Source organism: Dendroctonus ponderosae, unplaced genomic scaffold, assembly GCF_020466585.1.
Source record: "Dendroctonus ponderosae isolate FM_Combo_2020 unplaced genomic scaffold, Dpon_F_20191213v2 Dpon_F_20191213_3, whole genome shotgun sequence".
NCBI classification, from domain to species: Eukaryota; Metazoa; Arthropoda; class Insecta; order Coleoptera; family Curculionidae; genus Dendroctonus; species Dendroctonus ponderosae.
Genome location: NW_026018508.1, coordinates 4,598,811 through 4,611,852, shown reverse-complemented (window position 1 = coordinate 4,611,852; position 13,042 = coordinate 4,598,811). Strand labels below are relative to the sequence as shown.

The window sequence follows — 13,042 nt, the reverse complement described above, 5'->3', positions numbered from 1 at the left end:
ATATTTTAATATCACTACCAGCGTTTGCTTCATATGAACTTAATTTGGTAAAACATATTTTTGTTTTTCGGTGAAAACTGCACTGAGTTTATTCAATTGAATATGCTTCTACTTGATAAAATTCCAAGGAATCGCGCTTCGTGATGGATCGACATTTGAGGTTTTAAATATTATAAAGCCAATTATCAAAAATTAATTTTTCATGTTTAGAAAACTAAATAGTTATATTCTGCAGAAAAATGCAATGCATATAGTTAAAGAAAAATCCTTGAAAGTACACATTAATCTTTCTGAAATCAGTGAGATGACACTATTTAGCTAATTTTGATATGTGTTCTATGTGTATACCACAGTCGACTTTCTTCTCAATGTTTCCGAGAAGTAATTACGGAAACTGAGAGTTATATTTCCAATAAAAATTTATTGTATCTTTGTACAGTTTCATTCTGATTAATTTTAGTAAAATTTTTGTTTTAGCCGCTTTTTAAAATGCTACAGGCTGGCTACATAACTCATGTCACTCACTATGTCATGAGCGGGTATATTTTCAATTTTCATTTCTATATTGTATTCTCTTTGAAACACTTCGCATAAATTATTTAAAAATCTTCCATGTAAAAATATGTTATGCTTTTCTCCTTTAATAATTATACAGAAAATAACGACGAAGAACATTGACGAATACACAGAAGCCAGTGTCAGCTACATGCTTAAAGTAATTTCTTGAAGACTATTGCATGCAAATGTTCGTAATATTTAACAGAAGCAGGTGTCCTCCCTGATGACTGACCCCTGTATATATAACGCGAAGTTAGGAAAAAGGATAACAAACCAAAATGGGTATTTCTATTAGTCAAGGGTTCTAAATGAATTTATTCACTGGTATTGCGTTATAGTTTAAACATCGCATTTTTCGCAAGTCCAATGTCTCACATTTCTTCTTAATGGGACAGTAAGTGAATTTTTATTAGTTTTTCAAAAATCATATCACTCCATACACAGCACATAATACGAGACGAAGGTAATGGAATCAACATATTTAGTCAACCTTCAAAAATACATGTTGCAATAAAATATTTTGTATGCTTACCACTGACTGTCCCATTTACGGGTGTATATACAAACTGATGTAATTCACTAGTTTTACCACTTGACACCACACACAACCTAACCGGAATTGGTTCGGTTATATTGTGTCTGCGGTAAGGGGGTACAACACACACAAAATGTGTCTGAAACAATAGAAAAACCTTAATTAATTATGAACCAAAACAGGTTGGTTGAAGAATGATGTTGTTAAAGCTAAGATACAACGAAAACAACAAAATTCAAAGAAAAAGAACTTTCCAAATTTTGTATTCGCTATGAAAGCACTTACATTAAATTACGAGTTTAACATACATGTGGCTGCATTTTTTGCTGATAACATTTGCACAATTTAAAAAAAACTACATGTCAAAGGTCCATCTTCAAAGAGCCTTGACGCTTACGAACATTTATTTATTTTTTGATAAGACGATTTAGGTCAAATCGAAATGAAATCATCACGCTGAATCCCTATATAGTTAATGTTGAAATATTTTACATTTAGCATGTATATCATACGTACTTGCTGTAAGTATTCTTTATCAGGTACAACAGATTGCTCCCAACAGACACGGCCCTCTTCAAATTGCTGAAAGATGACTTTCGTGTCCTTCAGGAAATTTTTGCCCAAGACGAACAGCTCTAAACCACCACTGGCCGGACAGGAGGTCAATGATTTTTTGCAGATTTCGGGAATACCGGGAGGTTGAGCTGAAACAATTAAGGGCATACATTAGAATGCAGTTATTAACTAACAAATATTTCGGGTATAAATTGCGGTCAATAAAATGATCTGTGCCAGACAAAAATTCTAATAAAACGAAAAGCGTTGTAAAGATGATTTTCCTACGAGTAGTTAAAAAAAATGGAGCTGAAATAATTTCTTTTCACAGAATTTTTTTATTGTTTTTTTATCATCGACTTTATGTTAGCCTTGTAGATTTTTATGGCGGCAGAATTCCACTTGACTTTCAAAACTCTCTCTCTTTTTACCAAGGCCGTACCAAATCGTTCGATTGGGTGAAGCTCTGAGTAATTTGGTGGGTTGACTTCCCGAGGCACCAAAACGACTTTATTCATTTGGCACCATTTTACAGCTCTCTTACTATGGTCACAGGATGCCAAGTCTGACCAAAAGAAAGTTAATACTTTATGTTGTTTCATAAATTGCAACAATCTTTTTTGGAGGCACTCTTACGTAAATTTATCGTCCCATTCGTTACAAAATATTTGCAGCGCTCCTCACAGCTACACAAGGTTTGCCACACGAGGAATTTCTTGGGAAGCTTTGACTTTTTCTTAGCCCTGAACTCTTTATTCTTCAATAAGCTTCTTCTCCAATTTCTCGACAACTTTCTTCACTGTTTGTGGGCGTGTAAATCCACTTTCTCTACCCGAACAATACAAATATGTTTTCCTCGAAAACCGTTCTATTCATCGATATGAATCAACAGTATCCTTTTTCAGTTTAAGGTTAAAGCTACCTAAATACATTATTTTCGTGTCTCATTGTACAGAGTAAAAAAATAACTATTAATGTGCTCCACCTAGTCCATCCCTGGCAAATCGAAATGCTAAAAATGTTTTCTTCGGTCCTTTTGAAGAGCAATGATGTACTGTCCATTGTATAAAAAAATCATTAAATTGTATGGAGTATTCTAAAAGTTATTTAAACAAAAATCGATTCTCAGGTGGCTCCTTTAGAGGCCTGTATCTCCGTAGGGGGGCCCTCTGGAAAGGTTTTTTTATAGAAACTTGTTATGTTTTTAACGCCCTCTGTATAAATCCGAGGGCATGCCCAGATATTCTGGGACACCCTGTCTATCACAGAATGCTGTTTGTTAATTTTGATAGCCCATCAAAGTTTTTAAAAAGTTACCTTGTTACTCTTACACTAGTATGTATAACATATAAAAGCTCCTTTCGTAACTTGTTTCACATATTTTTAGTAATCAATATAAATATGAAGCGGTGTTAGTTTTTTGCTACCTTCTATGAGTTCAAGTTTTTACCTTAAAAACTGTTTTTTATGTGATGTTTATATAAAAAACACAATATGAATAAATGTGTTAATGATTTAAACATAAAATATTTTAATTGACAAGTTTTTTATTTCTAAATTTATAATTTTTAATTTAGTGCCTTTAATTAATTTTTAATTTAGGTCCCATTATCCGTAAAAATTAAATTGGATTTATATCCGTGCATCAGGTTTAAAATTGGCCTGTTTTTTTTCTGGAAAAACCGGATTTTCTACTTTTTTTTAAATACTTTCCAAAAAGGGCCAGAATTTTTCTGTTTTACATATACGCCGAGTCTAAAATGTGGTTTAAATTTTTTAAAGATATCATGCGTGATTAAAATATCATTTTGTATCTTTTAATTTGAAAAATATTACATATTCTCCCGCAATATTTTAAATGATTAGAAATTGCAATAAATATTAGTTATCTTTGCCGTTACGCAAGAAGCCCACATCAAGTGTACTAATCGGAAAATTAGAAAATAAAATGTTCAACAATATGAATTGTTCTGTTTAATACCCTCTGATATTTGATAACATTTATAAAAAACGGTTACCCTTATTTCACATTTTTTTGGAAAGGATCATTGATTTTTGTGTGTTGAATACTTGCAGCAAAATAGAAAATTCCGCTTACTGAATTAAATATCAGTTTACTCACTCTCATAAGAATATTTATACTTATAACAACAGCAAGGCTTCTACACATTTTGAAAACAAGATATGTGTACAAATAACAAACATAGAATAAAGTTAGTGAAATAAGTGAAAGAGAAGAATAAAATGAAATGCCGTGTTAAAGCGGCTTTGTGCGTTATTAATTTATTTTTAATAGACCGCATTTGCAAAAACGTCCAGTGTATGTATCATTTTAAAACAAAAATCAAAATTAATATGGAATAATTCTCAAACGGCTCAAAGTAAAGATTGATACAAGCCGGCATATATATCAATACTCACAGGGAAAAATAATGGGACATAAAAAGGAAGCATTAAACTTGTGAAGTAAATATAATACTGAACAAAAAGTACAATTAATCCTCTCGTTCTGACAAAGGAAAACACACTTTAGTACATGCCGGTGAAAAAAGCTTATGAAAAGATGAACAGGTAGATGGGACATCATTTTCAAAGAGAAGGGACAGCCATTTCTTTGGAATACAAAGACAGATGTGAGGGTTAATTAGGAACCAACCAAAAATAAAAAATAAAAAAACTAATCACATTCACGGAAACAAATCACATAAAAAGTAGTGGATTAAATCAGATAACAAAATAAACGCAGAAAATATAATGTAAAATGCTTTAAAAAAGTTAAAATAGAAAAATTCTAGACACTAGAAGACATGACGAATGAACGACTATAATGACGAAGTTCAGTACACGAAATCTGTCCAATCAACTCACGCACGACCCGACAAAAATATTCACTAACAACGCTCTATACAACTAGCACCAAAGTATTAGAAATTTTAAATTTCAAATAGCGTAAAAAAGCTTCAAGACTATTTTCTTCTGGCTTAGAAAGAATCCAATTACAGCACTTCAAAAATTAACAGGAATTTAACTAATAATCTCAGCACGCATGCAAATAAATAATGGGGATTCAGATCATCCTAAATGCCCTGTATCTTTTTCTCATGAGACAAATAAAGAATATATCTGGAGACTCAAAGCGTTCGCTTACATACAACTACACATTTCCCTATAACTCCTCTACAACAGACAACTTCCCCAGAACCTAGTCAAAACCATCGATAATGTATAAGACCAATAAAAGTCAGAAAGTAATAAGAAAAGGTGATTCTTCAAGTCGGGTCTAGTGCAACAAAAAACAAAGATATAGATCTAATGACTCATATTAAAAACACAGATAATTAGCAGTTATTACAGATATTAAAAAACTTAAAAAGAGCATTCACTTTTTCGTTAAAATATAATTATCTTTAAAACATTATACAGTTTAAAGAAGTTGGAATGGAGGCATGGCAATATTCTAAATATCCATTTACTCAGGTTGTTTTCAAGTCAATCTTCTTCATTTTTCGAATATTTATTATGAAAACTTTTGGGCTGAAAATTGTTTAGTTGCAAATTATATCGGTGTCCCGTAAGCATTTTATCAAAATTGTTCTGCTACGTTATTTGGTTCAAACGGCTCAAAAGGTTCTAAATTTTGTTAAGCAAGAATGTCTGCCTCTTCTGTTATTGAGAACTTCTTAAAAAATATGCTTTTTGTAATATCGGGAATGTTATGATCGATTTTAATAAAACTTGCTACACAAGAATCATATGTTGAAGTTTCCCCGTCCATCAGCATTGAGCAAATTGTCAATTCTTGAGAGGCTTAGTACAAAAATTACCAGAACTTTAAGACACACTAGAGAATACATGAAAAAATTTACCATTTGTTCAAAGCGCATGGAAGCCTCATCATAGCAAATCTACAGCAATAGATTTGCATTAAACCCCACCAAAGCATTCTGCCTACTTATTTCATCAATTTAAATAGAAATGATAAATGTGTAAACTCATCAAAATAAATCTGCCTTCGGTGACTCTCTGGCAATAAAAAACTGTATGTATCTCATAAAATCTGAAAACACTTAGCTGAAGTGTTGCAACAGTAAACTAATATTGTGTACAGATCTAATAAAACTACTTTCGTTGAGAAACACACGTAAAAAAGATCCTCCCTTAACAAGCAAACATTAGCGCTCGTCCTTTACATTTAGCCGCCTTATGCGCGTTGCAACACATGACGCCACTAATTCGGCACATATAACATACTTGTTAGTATGCGCGTAATAATTATTTTTGGATTTGAATACCCATTAGCACTCGGAATTTGGTGTAAATGTTTGACTCAAATTTTAATGGAATATAAATTCTTTATTGATACTAATTGGACGGATAAACATGGTCTGTTTAGTTGAATGGCTGGTGTATGCAACAGCAACTAGAAATTGCGTCATGTATAAACAAACTTGCGGAGGCTCCACATTTTAAACAATTTTTTTGTGAAATGACAAACCGATTAACTTACGCTTTACGAGGTTTCAGTGCCAATTGGATGATACTAAAAATGTACAACATAAATACATTAAACTCTTGAGTAGAGATGGTAATTGCTTTGGCACCAAATTTTTCAATGGTGTATAATTTATAACTATACAAGGTGTGTTTACTACAGCATGAATTAGTATCAACAAAATGACGAATAATTGGTTTTAAGAAAAAATGCGATCACGCGTATGCATGTGAAACTAAGTTAAGTCAAATTTTTTCTTCTGAATTTTGGACTAGAGATCCAGTTTGAATAGTAATCTGCGGAATTTTAAAAATGTCTTCTCACAACCCTCTTTCATGGGCGAACATAGCTTAAGATCGTATTCCTTAAATAATTTTAAGTTGAAAATTTCTTATAAAACTGAATTATGGGCAATATTAACTTAAAGAGAGCATAGAAAGTAAAGTAAAGAGCATCCTAAATAAAGCAATGTAATATTTTATTACTAACACTATTTGAAAGATTTTGAATCTTCTAATAACTTACCGTCAATTTGAACAAAATAACTACACTTTTAATATTGGAAATAAACAAACGGCAATTAACGTTCTGGCATATTTTGAAGCTTTCCCGAGAAATCTGTGAAAGATTTGAGAAGAGAAAGCGGCCTTCCCTTACTAATTTGGCGAATCTTAAAAAAAATCAATTAATTATCTTTACTACTACAATGCGATGTTCAATAAATTTTTTAGTATCACCATAGCAATCAACGCAAAAAATTCAACTCTTTGCTATTTAAACCAAGACTGTATCTCCACTAACAACAAAATTACCAATGGTGCGCCCTTAATTTGGTACAGCCTGTATAAGCTGATCTCTGGTTTGTGGTTTTTTATTTGAGTAAATAAAACTTTTCATAAAAACGCAAAAATAATATTCGAGAAGTTTTAGGTTCGGTGACCTGGGAGGCCAGAAAACCGGATCTTTTGTTCCAATCCATTAAGTTCTATCATTTATTCCAAAATGTGGAGGTGCGCCGAGTTCGTATCCGTATCTCCACATCCTTAATAATATCATGTTAACTGACAAAATATGGAAGGCCAATTATGTACATTTTCACTCAAATACCTTCGCCGTTTTATAAAATATAGACAAAATATCATTTTCTGTTAATTATTCCTAATTAGGAAATCATATTAAATTGTTTTTTTGTCAATAAATGATGTACGAACATTTATAATTTTATCATTTTTCACGATAGTTAAATAAGTTAAATTAATAAAATAATAAGTTAAATAACGTTATTATATGCAGTATTAGAAATAGGAAAAAACCGAAGGGAAGATTAAATAACGCAACTACTGAAAGTGAACCCCGGAGTTTGGCAATGTGTCCTTACAAATCACAGTTGTAATTTATATGCTACATTAAAATATGCACAACACTGGAAGCGTGCCAGTTTTACACCCAGTTAACGCATATATGACTTTATAGGTATTTCAGGCGAATTGCAACGATTATAATTTAGTCGGAGATAATCGTATTCCGGGTATCTATTGGTTTCCAATTAAGTGTTTCTGTTTTTATATAACAGATCACTTGTTGCTCATCTCCCATTAAATATAATTAGTTTCACATAACGATTACTCTTAGTGTTGAAATATATGCAACCTATTTTAATTATAACTTACGGATCCCGAGCAAACCACGTAGTATTTAATGCATTGAAAAGTCGTAAAATTTTGGCGGTAAACAGATATCGATTTGTTTGAATAGAGATCGGCATTTAAATTTGGTGGTTGAGATAAATATTTGTATCAAACAAAAATAGTAAACACGTTTGGAGGTCGTAAAAGTTGAGCTACCGTTTGAAACGGTATTTTAAACAACAATAATCGATTTGATATTATTTGTTATTAATCGTGAATTGTGAAAATAATTATTAGCTATCACTTTTCCAAGTATCTTCGTAAACCAAATATAACGTTAACATATTGATTTGATAAATTTTAAATAGACACTTACTGCATACAATTGGTTGTGAACACACTTGCAGTGTTTCAGACTGTCCATTATCATGTGTAATCGTTGTTCTGAAAATCATTCTACATCGCGTCGATTTCTTTTTACTGCGATTCCCCAATTGGTCAGGAAATCGATGTTCAACGTCTACGTTTCTTTCCTGTAAAAAATAGTACGGAATTATTACTCTACAATTACTACCATTTTTTTTTATAAGATGAGCAACAGGTGTTGAAGCATTGATTATGAGTTTCTAAATATTTTTTACATAATTGCTATTAAATTTTCATTGAAAAATTTTGAGAATTATTAACTTCATGACCACTAAAGAAATAGCGCTATGCGAAACCCCATGTTTACGTTGAAAGCACTTATGTTATATTTTGGTACATTCAATAGATGCCATTAAATTACAAAAACTGAAAATATTACTTTTTTCGGGACACCTGGTACCCTTTTTTTACCGTATGTTGCAATTCCATATTATAGGCGCAATAATTCCTAAATATACGAGATTAGATAAACCGTAATGTATGCCCTATCAAATGGAGATTAAACGCTTTAGGGCAGTTATAAATACTCATGCCAGAACTTGTCAGACACTAAAAGAATAGAGTAATTATTAACTGTAATCAGTCAATCCAATCGATTTGCATACATTTATATTTATTATCGGAAATATAAAATTGAACAAAATATGTTATGTAGTTGATGAAGTTCAAATGAGATCGCGAGTTAATCACTTCTGGGCACAACAGTGCCATTATTAGCATTAAACAGTGAACGAAACACAGTTTAAATCGTATAAGTAATAAATAAATATATTTGCAAAATTTGAGCATTTCTCAAAATTCTCATAATTCTCAAAAGTGAAACATGCCACTTATACCAACCTTTAGAATCCCCACGCAATCACAGTTTGCGCACATATCTTTTGCTGGATCTAGAGCCAGTTCGATGACGCACGTGCCTTCGATTTTCTTCTCAACACATGGCGTCGAATTTTTACCGCTCACTTTGCAGGCTTGATAGAACATATGAGGTGATACTTTTCCAATGTCAGTTCCAATATATACCTGAAAATAGGACGTATTTTCGCTATAAATGATTCATGATTTACGTGGTGTCATATTTACGTAGGGTTTCTTATTTCGTTTTCCAAATATTACTACATTTTTTATTTTAATTTAGTTTGGGTTACTTATTTAATTTGTTGCAAATGACAATACGTGCAATTTGTGTCTTGAGGTATAATTTATTCAGAATCTAATATGGGTTAGATTTCAGACTTGATTTTTTTGGTGTAAGTCTACTTGCTAAAATGCGAAAATTCCCAGATCCTTTAACTTTATTAATTTTACTTATACTCAATTAAATGAGTCTGAATGAAGAGACATCATAGGGTATATAAAATTTTTAATAATTAATTACCTTAAAAAAGTAGTTAGTTAAAAAAGTAAATTCACCAAGAAAACCCCTCTTGAAGATTAAGGTCGTAATTTGAAAATTTTTAAGAATGTGAAATAAAAACATTGATTTACAAATGGTAGTTTGTTCAACTAACCTGAAGAACAGCTGGCTTATAGTAACCAGTCAACTGAACAATAGGAAAGCCATTTCCCTCTATGTCTTTTACTGCTCCTCGGCTGCCTTCCGTCTGGTAGCGAGCTCTATGCTGTTGTTCTGGTTGTTTTATTATCGTTAATACAACATCACCTTGAAAGAAATGTTTGTTAAGTTGTATGGTTAAGTCTATGGTTTTCAGAATGTATTGAAAGCTTTAAGCTTTGAAGCATTTTATAGTGGCAAAATTCGTGCATTTGTGCAGTGTAAAAGAGCGGGATATTTATTTTACTAAGCATAACAAAGGTAGTTAGGGCAGAATTGATTGATTGAATTGATGAAAAGCGAATTGTAGTACGTAGCAAAATGCGCGTAGTTTTTGTCCTCCTTGGTTTGAAAACTTGATCTTAACATCAATTAGAAAATAGCAGTTGAATATTTTAATTAAAAATATTGCTGTAATGGTACAGTTTTTAGCAACTATTGAAATTCTTTGCTTAGAAAATCAAAATGATGCATCTGTTAGTCATAGCAAATCACCAAAGGAGGTTATTGATAAAAAATTAGAGAATTTTTATGGTATATATTTATCACTTATTGAAAATCAAAGTTTACTTACTAAAACGTGACGTGTAGGTGAGTTGGGTAGTGAGGGATATTGGTGAGCTGGGTGTTTGTCGGCTGACAGCCGGCGTGCAGCGTTGGACTGTTCTGCTAGATGAGTGACTTGTGTTGTTTGATATAACTAGTGCAGGTACTGATCCTCCTGGAGTCGTTCTGATTAATCTGTAAATTTATTTTTATCAGTGAAAAGATATTTTAGATTGGATAATTTCCACTTGAATGGAATATTATCAAGTTTTCAAGTACTTATGGTAGATATAACAGTTAGGCATAAGCTTAAGTAAACTTTAAATCCTTAATGCAAGTGGGTATTAAACTCTCAGAATTTATAAATATAAAAGTAAAAACAATCTTTATTCCTCAAGAACATGCCATCGACCTAATCGGCCTTCCTAGTATTCTTGACCTATTTATACGATCGTATAATAGTAATTGGTTTGAATGATTGTTTGAAAGCTTGGAAAGAAGAATTGTTTCGAGGATGTCTTATTCTTATAGTTATGTTATATTTGTATCCGTTTGGTGTGCCCGTAGTCTAGCAGAGCTCTACATATTACTTACTGTTTACATTCTTGTGTTGGTTTTTGTACTTATTATTTTGTTTCTTTGTTTGAAACTATGTACAAATATTGTTGTCCTTTCATTCTTAGTCTTCTGCGTGTCTACTAAATTTCAGTTTTTGTCTCATTTTTTCTCTCACTATTCTGTTTTCAGTCTAGTATTATCTCTAGGTACATATTTCTTGTTTTGAACTACTTAGTTTTATTCCCTTCTGTTAATATTTTCGAAAAGTTGTCTTTCATTTGATGCTTTGAAAGAAGCAGCTGGTTTTCCATTTATTCCAAGTCATTATTTCATCTGGATTGTGTGTTTGCAGTTTTCCAACAACTTTTGTTGTTGTTTTGTCGTGTACGAATAGTCTCGTGTCGTCAGCGTATTGTCGAATGTAGCCGATATTTGACTATTCCAGCACTGCTTTATTATAGACAATTTGCTAAAAATGGCCATTCGCTAAACGACGTCAATTTATGTTACTGTTGAAGTTTTGCTTTTTTAACTAAATTAATCATAAATAAATAACTGCTTTTTGGTTTCCTTAATATACAAGGTGAGTCCCTTTATAGTAGCAAGACTTTAACGGACAATAGAAAATCCAATTTCAAGATGAAAATATCATACAAACATATATTGAAAACGGATTAGTTTTTGAGATACAGTAGAATAGGCAAATACATTTTTTTATTTTTATTTTTTATTCACATAAATGTTAAGATATTGTAATAAAATTCTATATTCTGGGACTTATCACATCATTAAACATTTATTGGTAACTTAATCAACAATCAACTAAAGTGTTATAAATACTTCCAGGTCAACTATTAGCAGATATTAAAACTATTGGAAATACTACTGCGAATAATATACAAACAAAATACAAATTTACGTTCAATCTGTAAACAGAAGATTTTTTGTTTCTACGAGAATTAATAAGCAAGCATCGGATACCAAGCGAAAGAGTATCTCTTTCTTCCGATTTGAATACTTCTTCTGCTAACTTAGTGGATCTTCATTGGAATTTACGTAAATAATGACTGATCCGCTCATAAACGAGAGAAAATGCTGCTAACATTGTTAGCACCTATCAGTACCTCAGCAGGAAAAATATATTTTCTTTTCAAGCTCAAATTTAGTGCATCATTATTTTCAGGGTTTAGGAGCTCAGATTTTCAAGGAACTAATAGTTCTTATGTTAGAAGCGATACTTCCACTGGTCCATATTGTTTGCCGCTGTGAAAAATCCGAAATTATTTTCAGAGTTGTTTTTGTTATTAAAAAATTAGAGTAATTTCCATCTAGTAAAACTGAGAAGAAACTTTGTTTCTCAGTTTTGCTTTCTCATTAATTGCAGACAATGTTGAACATTAAGTCGTGATAACTTAGCCGTGGTGTATGTTGTGCTACGTATTGATTCCGAATGTCTTATGGTTTTGCCTTAAGGTGTCTTACCTTATGGCGTCTTATGAATTTGCCGCAGATCAGCCTCGGCTCGTCACCATTCGGAATTAAAAGGGAGCACAATTTTAGAAGTTCGGACGCACCAGTTCTTTATTTCATATTTTCCTGTTTTATGACATAGCATTCTAATTGAAATTTTCGAGCGCATTTCAACGAATACGTTAATTTTTCAAAGCGTTTTTGTGTTGTGGTTTAAACGGCTTGCAATCGTTAGCCAAACATTTTGAATAATGAAATTAAACGATCGTTTAACTTGATTAAATACGAATGCAGATTGCGTAAAAAAATTATTAGATTCAAGGAAAATACTTAGAAAAAGAACATAATCAGTCACTGTAAACTAATTTAAAAAGCAAATATAAAAATTGTCAAGTTTTTTTTAATAAGGTAAATTTTTTTTAATTTGGAAATATTGGAAGGGATCCAAATATTATCGAAAACGTTTCTTGCGCATACATTAAAAACTAAGGACTGCCGAAAAAGATGTGTTTTCAATAATGCATTAGTTTTTAAAGCTCTACGGATTAATATTAAATTTACCAAAATAACAGATATACTTTATGATATATCGACACTAACTCCATTAATTTAAATACGAATTTCGATTTTTAAAATGCATATTTTATCCTAACTTCAGTGAAGTACCACATGTTTACATTTGCTGTCGATGTTTTAGTCGAGTACAAATTGCAAACAAA

General features: G+C 31.7%; 1 protein-coding gene across 9 annotated transcripts in view; it reads right to left on the bottom strand.

Moving 5' to 3' along the window:
• The window catches only part of LOC109540278 (serine-rich adhesin for platelets), a 100,407-nt gene that overhangs the window by 11,709 nt on the left and 75,656 nt on the right, over nucleotides 1–13,042 (bottom strand). For all 9 annotated transcript variants that reach the window (XM_019908586.2, XM_019908588.2, XM_019908587.2 and 6 more), the window contains 6 exons: nucleotides 10,324–10,490; nucleotides 9,706–9,857; nucleotides 9,035–9,217; nucleotides 8,145–8,301; nucleotides 1,610–1,797; nucleotides 1,091–1,232 (listed from right to left, as the gene is read on the bottom strand). In XM_019908586.2, coding sequence (XP_019764145.1) covers nucleotides 1,091–1,232; nucleotides 1,610–1,797; nucleotides 8,145–8,301; nucleotides 9,035–9,217; nucleotides 9,706–9,857; nucleotides 10,324–10,490 — 989 coding nt within the window. The remainder of the gene's footprint in view (nucleotides 1–1,090; nucleotides 1,233–1,609; nucleotides 1,798–8,144; nucleotides 8,302–9,034; nucleotides 9,218–9,705; nucleotides 9,858–10,323; nucleotides 10,491–13,042) is intronic.